Raw genomic sequence first — 16,790 nt, 5'->3', positions numbered from 1 at the left:
TAAAATCACTATCATAAGAAACGCTTCGATGCAAATCTGTAGATAGTGTTTCCTTTAGAGAAATTGGTGAAATATTTTAAAAGCAACATGAACTCTTATTTCTTTAATTATATCCTGATTAGTAGTTCTTTGATTTTAAAATATAATATATGAATAAATACTAATTATAATTATTAAATTTAGTATGAAATTGATATTCAATAATTTAATAATGTAATTTAAACGGAGAAATTATAAAAATAATAAAGAAGTTGTATTTTGCTTTATTTTTACGTGTATAAAAATTTAAAGGGTTTGATACAATAAATTTTAATAAAAACTGTTTGTTACTATAAATAAATGCACTGAACTACAAGGAACTTTCATCAGTAACAAAAATATACAATTCTAAATCAATTTTTCGCGATGTTTTCAAATCTGCAATTAGACTTTTTCTATCACTTCTAAGTTTTAATATTATCAAAAATTAGTGTTTTCATAAAAAAATTTGCATCGAAGCTAAAAAATTGGCTATTTAAGCTAACTCAAATTTAAAAATTACTTTTTCGACTTTAAAAAACCCAGCACAGGGGGGTCGCGGCACAGTGGTGACGTGGCATAGTTGGATCAAGTATAATGATATCTGACAGTGATTAAAATCACTATCAAAAAAAAACGCTTCGATGCAAATCTTTAGATAGTGTTTAATTTTAAAAAATTGGTGGATTATTCCAAAAGCTTCATAAACTGCTAGTTCCTTATTAATATCCTGATTAAGATAAAGTATGTCGAATGAAAAAAGGAATATTAAAAAATAGTATTTCCCATAAAAAAATTATATTGATCAATACACTTTTCAATAAGTTATAGTATTATAGAGTAAAAAATATAAAATCGAGAATTAATCCATACAATTTTTTAAAAGTTATAGCATTTTAAAGTAAAAAATGTAAAATATAAAATCGAGAAATTTCACACAAAAATAGCATTTGGTAGCCATTTTCACTACGAAGACAAGTCCAGAGGTCAAATTTATTTATTTTCATATTAAAGTACATTACATTAGCTTTAATTTAAGATATATATAAAAGTGTCAGACCTTCCGGAACATTTTCAAAAGTTAAGTTGAAAAAGTTAATTTTTTGTGAAAAAGTTGTCATTTTAAATCCCCCCCTGTGGGCAGGTTAAGTTTCAGATTTACAAAAAATATATACCAAATGATAGATAAAGATATCAAGCGTCTATAAAAAAAAAATTATATTGATATGTTTATTTTTGAAAAAGTTACAGCAGTTTTTAGTAAAAAAAATTGAAAAAATTTTGAAAATTAGCGATTTTTAAATTTGTAATTTTTTTGGATATTTCCCCCATTTGCGGGGAACGAGGGAATTTTTTTCAATTTTTAAGGGTAATGTCTTCAACTAGATACGATTTGTGATCTTTTGACGTATTTTTGAAAGAAATCAGTCCAGTGAGAGCTGAGAAAATGTGGCAATAGACACAAAAAAAAAAACACATCATGGTAAAATTAATACCTTCTCAGCTTCGCATCGAAGCTAATAAACGCAAAACATATTTTAATTAAGACAAGTACAAAATATAAACATGATCAAAATTTAAATCTGAAATATGACTAAATTAAAAATGAAAAGAGTGCAAAAAATCAGGGTCATTATTTGCAGTGTGCATTAGACGTGGGAGAGCGGGATGAAACATAATTAGAAGAGGAAAAAGGAATTAGAAAAGGGGCAGTATGACGAGTTGAACGAGCAGGTACCCGAAAGTTCAATTTTGAAGATAGGACAGCGGAATTAATCAAGCCAGCTGTGAGTTTAGAAAGGAAACGGATATTGGAATCGTGTCTTCTGACAGATAAAGAAGGAAGTTGCAAGAAATTTTGAATAGGAGTTAAGTTATGAGATGAATTATACAATAATTTAAATAAGCAATATAGCATAATTAAAGTTTTTTATCAATAAATAGTATTAACAACATAAAGGGGCTGGTAGATTTAATTAGTGAGAAAGAGGTATGAGAGGTTGTGGCATCAATAAAAAAGAATAAAGCAGTATGGAAAATATTATACGGTGTTGGCATAAGGTGGTTGAAGAATTTTTTAAATAAAATCTTAATAAAAGGGAAAATCCCAAATGAATGGAGGAATAGTATTGTGGTGCCAATATTTAAAGGTAAAGGAGAAATACAGGAGTGTGGACATTATAAAGGCATAATGCTTATAAAATGAGGAGTTCAGTGACAATAGGTGAGGATGTGATAGAAGAGGTGGAAAGGTTTAAGTATTTAGGATCATTTGTGCAAAAGAGCGGTGGTATTGACGAGGATGTAAAACACAGGATTAAGTTCGAGTGGTTAAAGGTGTGTTATGCGATAAAAGAATTCCTATTAGACTGAAAGTTAAGTTCTATAAGACTGTAGTGAGACCAGCTATGATGAATAGTTCAAAGTGTTGGGCAGTTGACAAGAAAGTAGAGCAGAGAATTAGTGTAGCAGAGATGAGAATACTTAGATGGATGAATGGAATGACTAGAGAAGATAGGATAAGGAATGAACATATAAGAGGGAGTATAGGAATAGCGTTAATCGTGGATAAGATGAGAAAAAATAAACTTAGATGGTTTGTTTATGTAATGAGAATAGAGGTATCGGAATCTGTGAGAATAGTTATAAAAATTAATGTTGAAGGAAGAAACGGTAGAAGAAGACAAAAAGAGAGATGGAAGGATGTTAATGAATGTGATATGAGGACAGCTGATATGTGTATATATTATGTTGGAGATCGTGTCAAGTGGAAATTTAGGATATGGGTGGCCGACCCCAAGTAGTTTGGATTAAGGCGAGGAAAAAGATGAAGATTCAACTTTAAAAGTTGAAAATCGATTCTTAGCTTTCCCTTACATCACCGACTAATAAAAAATGATTTTAAGAGATTTTAGCCAAAAAATTTATTTAAAATGAAATACTTTTTTTATACTAATTAAGTTTAAAAAAATGATTAACTTAGCTAGTTAAATTTATAATTTGTAAACTTTTATCTGTTAATTTATCGACACTAATCATAGTTAACTTAACTTGAATTAATTATTTCCATTAACTTACCAATCTTTGTATTGAGTAGAGATACACACTGCATAAAAAGAAATATTTTTATTAATAAAAATGTATTCAAAACAAATAACAAATGTTTTTTGTTAAAAGAAATCTAAAATATGTTTTAACAAAAGTTATGAGTAAAAAAAAGTCATTTTATTGTACCTTATTCATGAATATATTTTGTGCCCCCATTATAAATTTCTAAATACGCCACTGTTTATTGTATATAATAAAAAAGTATCAAAATTAAAAAATTCTAGGTACAATGATCACCCAATCAAACAAATGGAGTATGAGATATTATAATAAAAAAGATTCAAATGGGTACTAATGTTATTACGCATTGGAAAACTTATTTAAGTCAAGAACACTCTCAAAGAACTGAAAGTCTAGAAATACATCACGCTAATTAGATCTATAATACTATATGGAGTGCAATGTTGGACTGTAAGAAAAAGTGATGAGTCTAAACTGAGAGTTTTTGAAAGAAAAATATTAAGAAAGATATATGGACCCTATTTTAATCCACAAACAGGGTAATGGCGTAGAAGACAATGATGAGACAAGTGACCTGTACAACAGGCCGAATATAGTAACAGACAGAGATAACAGGCTGCTTATGATAAAAAGAAAAATATTGGAATAGGCAGGTCATGTGTGAAGGAAACGTGAAGCTATGATAAAGGCGATTCTACAAGAGAATCCAAAGGGAAAAGACCCCTAGGAAGGCCCCCAATGCGATGGGAGAATTGTGTCAAAAAGGATGTAGCAGATTTTTACACTGGTAGAGATTGGCATATATTGGCGCAAGATGGTGATGGATGGAGGCGTTTATGTTTGGATGTCTGGTCTGAAAGGCCGTAAACCAAAAAAATATATACATTAATTGAGAAATGTACAAATATACTGCTTATACGACAAGGGTAGATTCAGAATTGTTTTTAAGGTGGTGCACAAAAAGATTTTAGACGTTAAAATTAATTGTTTGCTTATTTTATCGTTCTAAACTTTTTTTTTCGAGTAAGCGATGATATTTTAAGGAGGAGAAGTGCGATTCTTACGTCTTTCCACCAATCATTCACTATTTTTTGGCTTGAATTAAATTAATAATAAATAATTATAAAACAAGTATTTAATATCTACAAATATTTTTATTATTTTGTTCAAAAACAATGTACATAAAACTTAAAACTAGAACAAAAATAAGGCACTATAAAAAATTATTGTCTTATCTCGTTTAAGACAGAAATAGTATATAACTTAGTCACAAGAGTTTAACAATTAAAAAATTAATATTTATCCTGTGAAATGTCAGTATTAAATGAGCAATTATAAGATTAAGTTATAAAATCCTATTAATACTTACATAGGTAACAATTTTTAATACTTTAATATAATAAAAAGTTTGACATAAAAACCTTAAAATAGTTATTTACTAAACTTAATACGTACAAAACTATATTTAGAATTTGTCATTAAGCATAAAAAATGTTATAAAAAGAAAATCATTATCCTTCATCAGTTCATTGTTGGTTTTTAATTTTTTTTTTTTTAGTATAATACATATAGATAAGTTAAACAAAAAGAGAAAAAAGTGTATTCTTAATTAAACTTAAGAGTATAATGACTAGACTTTATAATTTACACAACAAAAATTAACAAAACATCATAAATATTATGAAGTTATAAAAATAAAAAAAATTAGAAATTATATTCCAAACAATTTGAAATTCTTATTTGTGTTTGACCACATAAAAAAATCTGCTATAAGGCAATAACATGTTAAAAAAAAAATTCGCTGAATAAAAACATTGTATATTATTGTCTAATAAAAAATAACCGGATTCGCATTCGGGCGATAAGAATAATTTCAATAATAATAAATAAAAAATATAATTTTTTCTTTTTATAGTAGACTTTTGTCAGTTTTGATTGTCAGCTAAAAGTTGGGTATAGAAATTGGGAGGCATGCGAAATTGTGACAAATCAGAAGGTTCAATTTTGTACTGCATATCAGAAAATAGTCCAATTTCAGCTGTGGTCAGTAATTGATGATGGTCATTGTGATCATTCTGTAACAATGGAATATTATATTAAGTTAAGTTATTTAGAATTTATTTACATTTTTAATTTTAAGATGTTTATTGATACACTTACGAGATTGTGAGGGCTCAGTGACAATACTCCTTGAAGCTGGTTAATGTATTCAATAGCTAGTTGAAGAGTTTTTACTTTGCTCATTCTTTTGCTCCTGAAACACGAAAAAGAATTAGTTTTTGCACTATGTTTGGGCTTATAACAATGTTTTGAGACAGCGAAAACCATTTATCTGTCAAGACAGCGTATATTGCATGTATACATAAATCTGCATTACTAGACCCTATGTATACAGGAAGCTCTTAACGAGGGTAGTGTGCACACGACAAGAGCCCAAGACATCTGGTAGTGGGTAAGACTACAACGTGCAGTACATACAGTAAATGAGGCGAGACACTTTATTGGCGACACGTGACTTTAATTTTTGGGTTAGTGTGTTTACTCTATATAAGTTTGTGAACTAGGGTTATATCTTCAGACACAGATAGCATTTTCAACTACTCGTTAATGTAAATCATTTTTCATATCATGGATTTTTATTGATCTTTATTTGAAAAAATGAAGTTTTTAGGCACATTGCATTTAATCAAAAATATCAATGAGAAACCTGCTTGAAAATGCAATTATTAAAGGTAAGCACGCGCCGATAATAGCGTCAAATAAATAATTGAACGTCGTCCAGAGCAATGCAGAAGCACCTGTTTTGTTTTTATTAGAGTTTTTTCAACGTTTTCCGACAGTGGCACACGACTGTGAAAACCAGTTCGCCGAAAAAACAACCAAATCTAGATAGAATTTTAAAAGCTGGTCAAAATAATATATTATTGATACTGTAATTACCGGTTCTTCTATCAAATAATAAATTACTCTTTGGTATCCTTCGCATCAACATGCCTACACGCGCGTTAATAACGGTCATTGGAAATATGTATATTGATAGAATTGTAGAGGAAAAGACTAGGACAAGCTAAGATGCGACGAGAAAACGAGTCGGACGGCTACCGATGACGACGATGATGCAGGTGCTTTTTTTGGGAGGCTCGTGCCACGGGACATATCACCTGTCTTATAATGTTTATGCCGCCTTTTGACCTCAAGTACTGCTGTTGATCGAGTGTTTAATATATTTTATTTAAATGAATCGTAAACTAATTGTCAATTATTTAACTCAAATTCTAAATTTATCTATAATTTTTTAGCACTTTTATTCAAATCTTATTTGTATCATACATATCTGAAGGGTCACGATAAAAAGGATTCGTCAACATTTTAACTTAATCTTTCGCTTATTATTACTTCAAGTTATGCAGTGAATAAATTTAATTATTTATTTTTATGATTCTATGACATTTTCTGAAAACTAATTAGTTATATAACGAGGCTTTGAGATTATTAATGATCTGCACAAAGAAAAGTATTTATTGTAGTGTGATAAAAAAACGACAAATTGATTATATAAGGAAAGTTATTTTTTTTCACTTCAAAAATATTTATTTGTATTTAATTGTTAAAGAATTATTAGACTTTTTTGCTCTTTTGAAATTAATTGATGAAATTATCTCATACTTATAATAGTTACAGGACCTTAAATTACGACACTTATGATAATAGAATAACGTTTATAAGTTATGTAAAAAAACCAACAGTCGTGGAGCTTTCATATTATTTAAAATTCAAATTTTGATAAATAGTATTTTAACAATAGGTTGGTAATCGTTATTCACTCAGAGTCACGTTGTGAACTTTCACAAATTAGTCATTATTTACCATCGTATAATTCTAAAGTGTCTCGGAGACTTAATTGCAATTACCAATTACAGTCTATTGTTTTTATTTTTATAAGTACTTTTAAAAATATTATTTAAAGTGTGTCGTACATTATGTACAGAGTATAGGAATCAACATAATCACTTTAATCACATATAAATATAATTTTAGTAGTCTAATTAACGATTGTTTGTTCAATTATTATATTAAAAAGTTCTATTATTATGAGTTATAAAAACGCTATTCTATTAAATGATTTTCTTTGTTAACAAATTTAAACAATTTGTGTTACTACTTACTTATTTTCTTCTAAAGGTACGACTTTTCGAAGTCTAGCAAAAGCCCAATTGACAGCTTGTACTCTACGTCTTTCTCGAGCATTTCGTCTAGCTACTACTTGAGCTGGTTTTTGACCTGCGGGTGTATCTTTCGATCGGCTACCTTTGGATTTCAACGATCCTGATTTCTGACCACCATTAGTAGAAGTTGATGCTAAGGACGGTCCTGGTGATGAGCTAGTCGTACTACATATGATAGTTTGCTGACTGTCCGAATCCGATAACCATTCTTCTTTGTTGCTGTGAGCAAATGCTTCTGTAAATAATATAAAATACATTAGATAACGTCATCCGGGGACAATGAGATAATTCCTTCCACTTGTTTGAGCTTAACCGATAACATATTGTTGTGTGAACACATTGGTATCTTTGGTACAGCTTAAGAGTAGTAATACATTTGCATACAAACCGGCCGATTAAGTGCACTAGTCCCATTAAGTAGTAACCGCTTTCCCTTTAAACATACCTTCATGCATGAATATATTGTTTTCATTTTACGGCAGGGAGAGTTAGTGGTTATTTAATGAGTGCTTAAAAACAGGAAATGAACGGCCCTGGTATCAAACAATGGTCTGTGTATTCTGGTTCATATTTATATTTTATTGAAGTAAAATTAAAACTACATCCGTCGTACAAAATAAATCCTTAGTATTATGTATGAATTAAAAAAAATATATGCGTCGAATAGTTAAATTTCAAGGAATTTGGATATGTGTAACATTCAATATATGTTGAAAATATTTAAGATAATAAAATAATCAAAAGCTCGTGCTACATTGCATACTTACCCTGGTGACTTGAAGAGTCAGTGGTAGATAACGTTGGTGATGGACTAGAAGAGTAGGACATTTTGCCACAGATTGATTTAAAAGAATTTCGACTATACTACTATGTAAAGGTAAACGTGAGTACCAGCAGGGCGTACACGTTACAAGAAATCGCACGACCAACTGTGGTAAAAACGGACAATATTATAGCTGGCGGACCAGCACACGAAACTAGATCGGGTATTTACGGCGAATACACGATGTACCTATTTGGGATCCGAAGAATTTCGAGATGGCATTTTATCGTACAAACATATCGGCCAGGTACACACAGAGATACCTTTTATTGTATGTTTTAAACCAGTTTTTTTTAAGTACACATCCCCTTGCAACAGAGAATGCAGTGTACGCTCAAAGCCGCCTAAAGGTCTGGACGTCGTACACAATAGAGGGTTCGATGGATGGTGCGATGCCGCAGGGATTCCGACCCCATAACGATCAACCGAGAAAACGCGTTATTAGGATGTGCGCCAACCGGAGGAGGGGCTAATGTAACGAAATTTTTTTTCGTCTCAGGTTCATACAGAATAATAATTTGGAGATCCGGAGAAAAAAAGAGGAGCACAATGGATATAACAACAAACGGCGCATTTATAAGAGCACCCCGGTTACGCAAGGCCGTACCTGTGTACTACCGGATTTACACGTTGGCCCGAGGCTTTTATTCTAACCAACATGTATATTATTCGTCTAGACCACATGCAGATTTCAACGATTTACATGCATATTTTTATCATAGCCTAATATTTCGATTATTAAGGCATTGCAATCAACCCTCTGAAGGAAAACGTAATTTCTAAATAGTTTTTTGTTCGTTTAAAGCACTTCTTAATGGTTATCTTCAGATATTGCATTTACTTTGTTATGCAGCCTCGTTAAAGTAATGAAACACAAAAATAAAGAAAAAAATCGTGAAAAAACAATAAGGCGTCTAGTGTTAGACGATTTCTTTTTTGTTATTCTGTCAAAAGTATAAAGTAGATTACGTACACGTATTCATATAAACCTTATGTTAGACCATATGACGTATACATACATCCTATAATATATTATTTTTGAGTTCCTTGGGAACAGACAGCGCGTACTCCATATGGTCCTTCTAGTCTAGAACCAAAGCTACTCCTAGCAACGGGAACACCATATGTTACTCAAAGACGTTAATGAAAGGCGTTCACCTTTTTACTACATGTTGCACTAACTAGTGGCCGTCTGTTAACGGTACGGTTCAATTGCAATTTTGCGGACTAGGTTTCAATTTCATTAGCACGCACAGACACGCGTTTATAAACCGTCTGGTTTTTATCATATGGTTCATTTCTGGACCGGACAGAATTAAGGATACAAACATTCTTTATGGGTCACCACTCGCCATCGTACAACAGTTGGCCGTCTATTTACCTAAACTCGCGATAAAAAAACTGACCAACCGACAAATTAAACAATCCCACCTATACCGAATTTACTTCCGGACTCATTACGGCTGTGTTAATCTCGATTTTACGGTAACCCTACCGGACATTTAAAAAGGGATGTAATTGCTACGCACCTGAGCGCATTACCAAACATTTTCACCCCCAAAACTTAGAACCCTACACATCATATAGCCAGGACTAGAAAAACGTTCACGGTTCATGTATCTTGGTAACAACTTATTTCCTAGTGTGTGAGAACTAAATAAAAAACCCCCCATGTTCCGGCGGTTAAGCCCTTGTTATTGTTACACTCTATTGCTAGGCAAAAAAAATAAAATAAAATCTGTAACGAATTTTGTTTAAACCGCCGATAACCCTTACCTGCGTCAGATCCGGCTGTCCACCAGTCATCCTGTCCGTTGTTTTGATCTTGTACTCGAGAACAGAATTGAATGAACGACGGCATAGACGATTTGAGTTCTTCACTAATACTCATCATTGCATAGCCTTTTATTGTAGCAATTTATTCTAAAAAACAAATACACATGGATCGTTAGCAAGGTGGAAATGGACATGTTAGAGTAATAAACATTATATCATAACATTATCATCGTTATGTGCAGTATGACTCGTGAGGTATAAACGGGACGCGTGTCTTTGAAACGAGCCGCTTCTTGTCTACATACAGATTCAATATTGTTTCAACACCAACTCCGGGGTGCCGTCAATTCAAGATACAAATTAATCAATAGATGCATTGGTTACAATATTTGTACTGATAATGTAAAACCGTTTAAACAAAAGCCAACGCATTCAAATCTCATCAGCTGCGCGTTCTAACCGTTTTACAATACTCGCGCCTGTTGCTTTATACAACAAGTTTACTAAAAGATATGGTAACTACCCCTTATTGTTTTTTTACAACGGCCATATAGTTTCCGATATGACAAAGGAAAAACTTTTTGAAGCCAAAACGATTTCTGTTCTACATGAAATTAAAAGTCTGTAAAATCTGTTGACATGATAGACGGGTTGAAAGGAAATTTAATCTTGTATGTTTGTTGGCATCGAAAAACGATTGTCATTTACTCAAACAGCAATTCGTTTTCGATTGACACTCAACTCACTCGTCTTTCGTTTAGAGCAAATATAAAATAGCGAATGACCTGTATTATTGGGCACCTTTAGAAATGCCGATAAATGCATAGGTATACGATAAAAAAATGCCGGTTGATCGCGTCAAACGACGTTTTCACGAATGCATAATATTTTTTCGTACTGTTAAACAAACGCAAGCGTATAGGTACAGGATTTATGCGCGCCCTATAAAAACCGGTTCTTCTGTAGAGGGTTGTGCGTGCGTAAAGGGCTTATTATAATGGAGGGTTGGTTATATATTTTTCAGTTTCATGCTCGAGTGCGACCGTTCGCATTTGCTCGCCTCCCTTCACCACCGTCTCCGTCATTCTTGCGCTCCCTCGAATTATACCGCTATAGCGACAACTCACCATCTAATAATAAAAATAATATACGGAAACCAGTCGGGGGGAATTCGCCTATCAATGTATGCATTATGCGCGACCCCGTGAGTATTTCGTGTCCTCTGCAAGGGTGTCGCATGCTACGTGTTAGGGCTTAAATGATTTGGCAATGTCGCAATTCCTATAAGTATAAATCCATTGTAGACTGGTTGGTACCCTGCGTAATTCGGATCGCTAGCGTAGTACATGTAATTTAAATATTCTTCCATTGTATGCGACAGGAAATATGTTTCGACGAAGCAACATGGTATCTGATAATGAAATTAAGTATGAAACGCAGAATGCTCTCTGTACACAGACACGAAGGCGCACATACGACTCTTATTCGTCGGTTGACCTTGATTTCCCCTTCGAAATACTTATAATCGACGCGTTTTACAAAAATTCGAACATCATCATTGAAAATAATTATTCAAAAAACGTATTTGTTTATCAACAGGACAAACAATTGCCAAACACCACGATGGCACATAATTCAAAGTTGTAGGAAGTGATTGCGAACGAAATGTAGCAACAAGGCTGGTTTTTTATTTTTAAAATTCGCAACAAAACTATATTGCAACCAATATTGTGAGCGAGCATAATGATAATAAGTCGTAAGTTTATTCGATTGCGTCGTCGGTTGTTTGAAAAGGCCTAACGACAAATTGTGCATACGTTTAGCATAACGACTACCAGCATGGACTTAAAATACGACGTGCCAACTCGAATACGTGTAACAAGTAATTTCGCCGCAAAACCAATGTGTATCGATGTTACCGTCGTTATTGTTATTCATAACCAAACGTCTTATGTATACCAGCATGGTGTGTGAATATTTAATATTATAATAATAAATAATACCCGAATCCCGTATCCATGTCTATATAAGTATGTACCGAAGGACAAAAAACGACGGTTTTTTTGTTGCGCGGTCCATCGTGGCCGCGTTTTAAGTAGTTCCCAGGGCGCCGTCACAACGACACACGATACCTTTGTCGCTTGTTCGCATATATTATAATCGTATAATGTCTTACTCCGGCCAATTTAATGTAATGTGAATAACGACGTGATTATAACTTGCGTGTATCTACGTTAACCTGTACGCGATCAACACATTATACGGGATACAAGGCACCACCCGGGTAATTTACACATAAAGATAAACTCCGGCGTGTCTAAAACAAATATGTTTTATTTTGTACTTCTACAGCTACTACCTCTGAAATCCGGAATGTCTTCTGTTTGGAAACCGACAGACCCGCATGACGCGCATAAAGGAACTTTGACAGTTGACACAATGAGCGTATTGGTCGACCGATTAACAACGCGTTGTTACGCACATGATTCACATAGGGCGGACAGAATTCGTTTTTTTGTGTCAGCCAATTGGTTTTGATCGGAATGAAATAAAAATTAACGTAATTTTTTTACGACTCGAAAAACGTGTCCGAGTATAAACGCGGTCCATTGTCACGAAAACTTTATGTCTGCTACGACAACTAACGTCAATCGTTCAGATTTGCTTCGTGAATAGTCTGTGATCGAGTGAACTCGTTAAGTCGGACGCGATATAAGTGTATATTTTATTTTGCATTAAACCAGAGTATATTAAACCAGGCCCCGTTCGTGACTGCGCATGATATTACAAGCAGCTAGCGCCTGTACGTGTCCGGTAGACTCGCATAGGCTTTAGGGCTTTTTAAAATCCGTTGACGGTAAAACGGGACACACGATTTGTCTACACAATGCCAATGTACACACACATTTACCTGGGCGTACAACGTTACCTTACCGAGCGTGAGAAAGAGTTACTTATGCGCCAACCCCCGTGTTTTTTTACATTCGAGAAAATTAAAAGTACCTACACCGGATGTCATCGCCTGAAGACGGGTTGTCTAAAATATTTAGAGTAAACAACAAATACCCATCATGCCGGAAACAAGTTTATATCTATTCTTACTTAAGGAAAATTACATTTCACTGTTTCTTTTTAATGACATGCGACCCCACGATGAATATTAAAATAATAATACTCGCGGTGCAACGAGTTGGTCGCGTAAAAGATAAGTGCGCAATAAACGTTATTATGAAGTTGACGTTCAAAATGCACGACAAACAATATGTGTTTACATTTGATAAACATTTAATTACATTTTCAAGTTTACGTACATCAGCAGAATAAACGTTGAAAAAAATCACGAAATCACTAAAAATTCAAATAATTTGTTGATACTGATTAGGTAATAGTTTAAACAATGCTTACCTTATATGAAGACTGTGGTGTGGAACGTTGATAGTCGGTTTAACGACAGTTGCGATAGACGAAAAAAATGAACAGAATTGTAAAAATATAATTGTTTAAATAATATTAAAACATCGGCTGATTTGGTTAGTCGATGTGTACGTGCGACGGTGGTGAGGTTCGAAACACGACTGATGGTCTCAGGGGTAGCTGTGCCGGTGTATATGACGATGGGGGTGAGCCACGGCAATAGGGGAACGGCTCTGGAGGCGGTCGGTTCTTGTCATCCCCACCGTACAGTTGTACGGTGGCTCGCGCGCGCGCCGTTTCGGACACCTGGAACCTGGTGGGTTCGAAGGCACGCGCCATCCCCTCCATGCGGTCTCTTCAGTTAGAAATAATAACGTAAAAAAACATAATAATAAGAGACGAGTATTTATTACACACAAGCGTACGCACGGGACTGTTGCTGGCAGGCAGCTCGTGGGAACTTAAAACGCCAACCGGTTTTTTTTTTTGGTGTACTTCAATCGCCGCCATGCCATCAGTCGCCAGACTACCGTCGAAGGCCACAGCCACTGTCAAATTTAATCTTATAATGATGATAATAAAGAGTCGAACTGTAATCCTTTGTCTGGAGCCGCGTGGCGCAAAAACAACAATCGTTATTTGCAATGCGCTCCACAAATGAAACACTTGGAAATTGGACTGTAGACATTTAATGGACTATCGTAGATGTTCATTAAAGTCTCCGTCGCTAAAGGGATGAACTATGTTTACTCTCTTTTCGGAGTTCTTACATTCAATTTATGATAAAAATAAATATTTATCTTCTGAATTTGCACGATTAGAAAAACACCATCTTATAGAATTTTTTTTCAATTTCATCATATTCATGAGTTAGATGTATTATATGATCAATTTAGAAATGTGCAGTAAATTTTTATATTTTTTCATAAAAAAATTGTTGTATTAACTGTGGTATAAACAATTTTATTTTGTAAGCTGATACACGTCTGGTGATATGTACAGTTTTCGTATTATATTTTTGGCACTTTTCAAACAAATTTAAAGTCACTGAATTTTTTTTGATATTTTAAACTTTTAAATTTGTTAATACTTACGTCGTTGTTAACGCTTTAAGTTAACAATTATTTTTTTATGAACAAATAAATATTAAATAGACGTTTTGGCACTTCTGGATATTTAGCATCTTAAGCAATCGTCCAACCCACGTGCTGGTCCAAGTTGACCATAGTATGGATTGCCGAAATTCTTAAGTTATTTGAAACGGTATTTTACTCAAAATGAGCAAAATTGATGACACATTTTAAGCGGTAATCGTCGAGTAGTTTTCCATCTTTCATACCCCTCAATCCTCATATTATTTCAATTCAAATTTTATAATGAACAATAATAATTATTATTTTATATTACTTTGATGGTTGAAGACTTGAGTTTATTAGTGTGTTATGCGGCAAAAAATAAAATAAAAAATTGAGTTGACCCATGAAAAATATTCTATAGGCCAATGATGTGTAAAATGTGTTGTACTCTTTGAATAATACCACTAGTAAAAAAATAACATGTAAGACTCGAAATAAATTTTTTTGGTAATTTTCACGTCTTCTGTTTTATAAAAACAAGTAGTTAAATTTTATCGACACACGCAAAATATATTTCTAGTTTTTTACTGTGTTTTATACATCAATAACACAGTGTTCTTTTCAAAATTTGCCTTTAACTGTATGTATTAAGAAATATTGTATACTTCTTACGCCTTAATTAATCAGAAGTTACTAGTACTAAAATATGTTGATGTTATTAAAAATATATTCTATTTCCATTTAGAGTTGTGGTTATACTAGAAGAACAATGTTTCTTGTCGTATCAATAATAACATTATTCTTAAGTTTCCTTGTAATAGATATTATACAACCTATGTAACTACTATGTAATTCTGATCATTTGTACTCTATCAATCAGAAGTTTTTGATGGTTCAAACTTACCTAGATCGATACAGCTGTAGTAAATCAGTAGAGTAAACAAAGAGTGTTGAAATAAAAATGTATTAATAATAAGATAGTATTTTGGCCCCCGTGGCGAAAGAGGGCCATATATTATTAATACATTGTTCGAAAAAAACTATTATTAGTTGTTAAATAAGTAACAAGATCGTGGCATTTGATTAGGGCGAACATCTCTTGAAAAACTAACGAATTGATTCTCATTAACACCTAAGGTTTTTATTTATTTCTAGAAAAAAAAAAGATACTTCTTACATCTATGGAATAACAAAAGGAAATATTATAGATGGGTATACTGATTATGTGTTGAAATAGTGTAATAAAATAATAACTACACAGAAATTCGAATCTTTCGAGTTATTGTTGATTCATTGGGGTATTTTGTACGAAATCATATAAAAAAATATATTAATACTTTGTCAATACGCTGTAAATAAATTCGATTTGTGTAAAACGTACATACCGATTGTATAATTGTATAATTTCAATACATGCAACTGAATCAACGGATAAGTATTATAGGGATGAATAAGAGGGTTTTATCTTCGAAGTACGATTTCAAATATATAAATAAGATTTACCTTGAAACAAAACGAGGTAACCATTTATCGAATTCATTGTCAAAACATTTTACCCTAACAATTATTTTTCATTACCGTTTGTATATATATTCAAGTATTTCATGATGATCAAAATGCATCTGCCCCTAAGAAGACCAAAAAAAAAATTATCTTCTTTCTATATAGTATAGGTAACATGAAAAGCCCGGCGGGGCGGTGTTTTTGTTTTTATACATATTTTTATCAAGATAAATGATGATTTAAAATTAGAATATAATTAGAAGATATACAAATGGTCATAGCTGGAGATTGGTTAGCTGTATTTTTTTTTTAGTATATTCACCCCATTGAACCGACCACCCTTAACGCCACTATAGGTCCGACGGATGATTGTCGATCGTTGTTATAGAGATTTAAAATACATAATCATGTACAAGTCACCGAAGACTATTCATTAGACAACGTGCCCCAAACGAAGGCACGCGCAACGTATACCCGGTAACTTAAACGTTCGGTGCGATGATTTGGTTTGTATTGTCCACCCAGTCACAAAAAGAGATGAATTTTGAGCTATAAAGAACCAAAGAAATTAGTTTGACTTTATAAGGGTTATGATACTTAGACGAATACCTTAGATAATATTTCCTAAATGCTAAAATTTACAAATAAAATTAAATGTATCCTATTGGACGTTTTTAGCAGTATCATTTCACCGAGGGTTGTATTGATGCAGGCGTTGAAGTTCCCTATATGTACCATCGCTTTACTCTGTACAAGCGCAGAACTAGGATAAATAAAGTTATTAGAAAAAAAATTTCTGTACAATGGATTATATATGGTAGTGTTCCTATTGTATTAAACAAAATGTTTGATTAAGCATTGGTTCGCTCCCCATACAGATATTGG

At 32.9% G+C, this 16,790-nt stretch overlaps 1 protein-coding gene across 2 annotated transcripts; it reads right to left on the bottom strand.

Annotated features, from left to right (window-relative positions):
• Window positions 1–4,298: 4,298 nt before the first annotated feature.
• LOC126896289 (protein lin-32-like) lies at window positions 4,299–13,502 on the bottom strand. 2 transcript variants are annotated; one of them, XM_050668939.1, is made up of 5 exons: window positions 13,318–13,502; window positions 9,913–10,059; window positions 7,254–7,548; window positions 5,248–5,341; window positions 4,317–5,162 (listed from the first exon to the last, which is right to left on the bottom strand). In XM_050668939.1, the coding sequence occupies exons 2-5, from the start codon at window positions 10,028–10,030 to the stop codon at window positions 5,013–5,015; spliced, it is 657 nt and encodes a 218-aa protein (XP_050524896.1). In that variant the 5' UTR covers window positions 10,031–10,059; window positions 13,318–13,502; the 3' UTR covers window positions 4,317–5,012. The 2 variants fall into 2 exon arrangements, with proteins under 2 accessions (XP_050524897.1, XP_050524896.1); XM_050668940.1 differs by lacking the exons at window positions 9,913–10,059; window positions 13,318–13,502 and adding an exon at window positions 8,081–9,892 and having other exon boundaries at window positions 4,299–5,162.
• Window positions 13,503–16,790: the final 3,288 nt, after the last annotated feature.

This window comes from Daktulosphaira vitifoliae, unplaced genomic scaffold (genome assembly GCF_025091365.1).
Source record: "Daktulosphaira vitifoliae isolate Bord-2020 unplaced genomic scaffold, ASM2509136v1 Scaffold_1, whole genome shotgun sequence".
In the NCBI taxonomy this organism is placed as follows: domain Eukaryota; kingdom Metazoa; phylum Arthropoda; class Insecta; order Hemiptera; family Phylloxeridae; genus Daktulosphaira; species Daktulosphaira vitifoliae.
The sequence above is the reverse complement of the archived record's forward strand: the minus strand, read 5'-3'. Positions and strand labels throughout refer to the sequence as shown.

Bases quoted from the DNA above. Each gene is read 5' to 3' on its own strand.
- LOC126896289 (XM_050668939.1), bottom strand. From the start codon at position 10,030: ATGATGAGTATTAGTGAAGAACTCAAATCGTCTATGCCGTCGTTCATT. The intron at 7,549-9,912 runs GTAAGGGTTATC...TATTATTTACAG, and splicing joins GACAGCCGGATCTGACGCAG to AAGCATTTGCTCACAGCAAC. The intron at 5,163-5,247 runs GTAAGTGTATCA...CCATTGTTACAG, and splicing joins CACTGAGCCCTCACAATCTC to AATGATCACAATGACCATCA.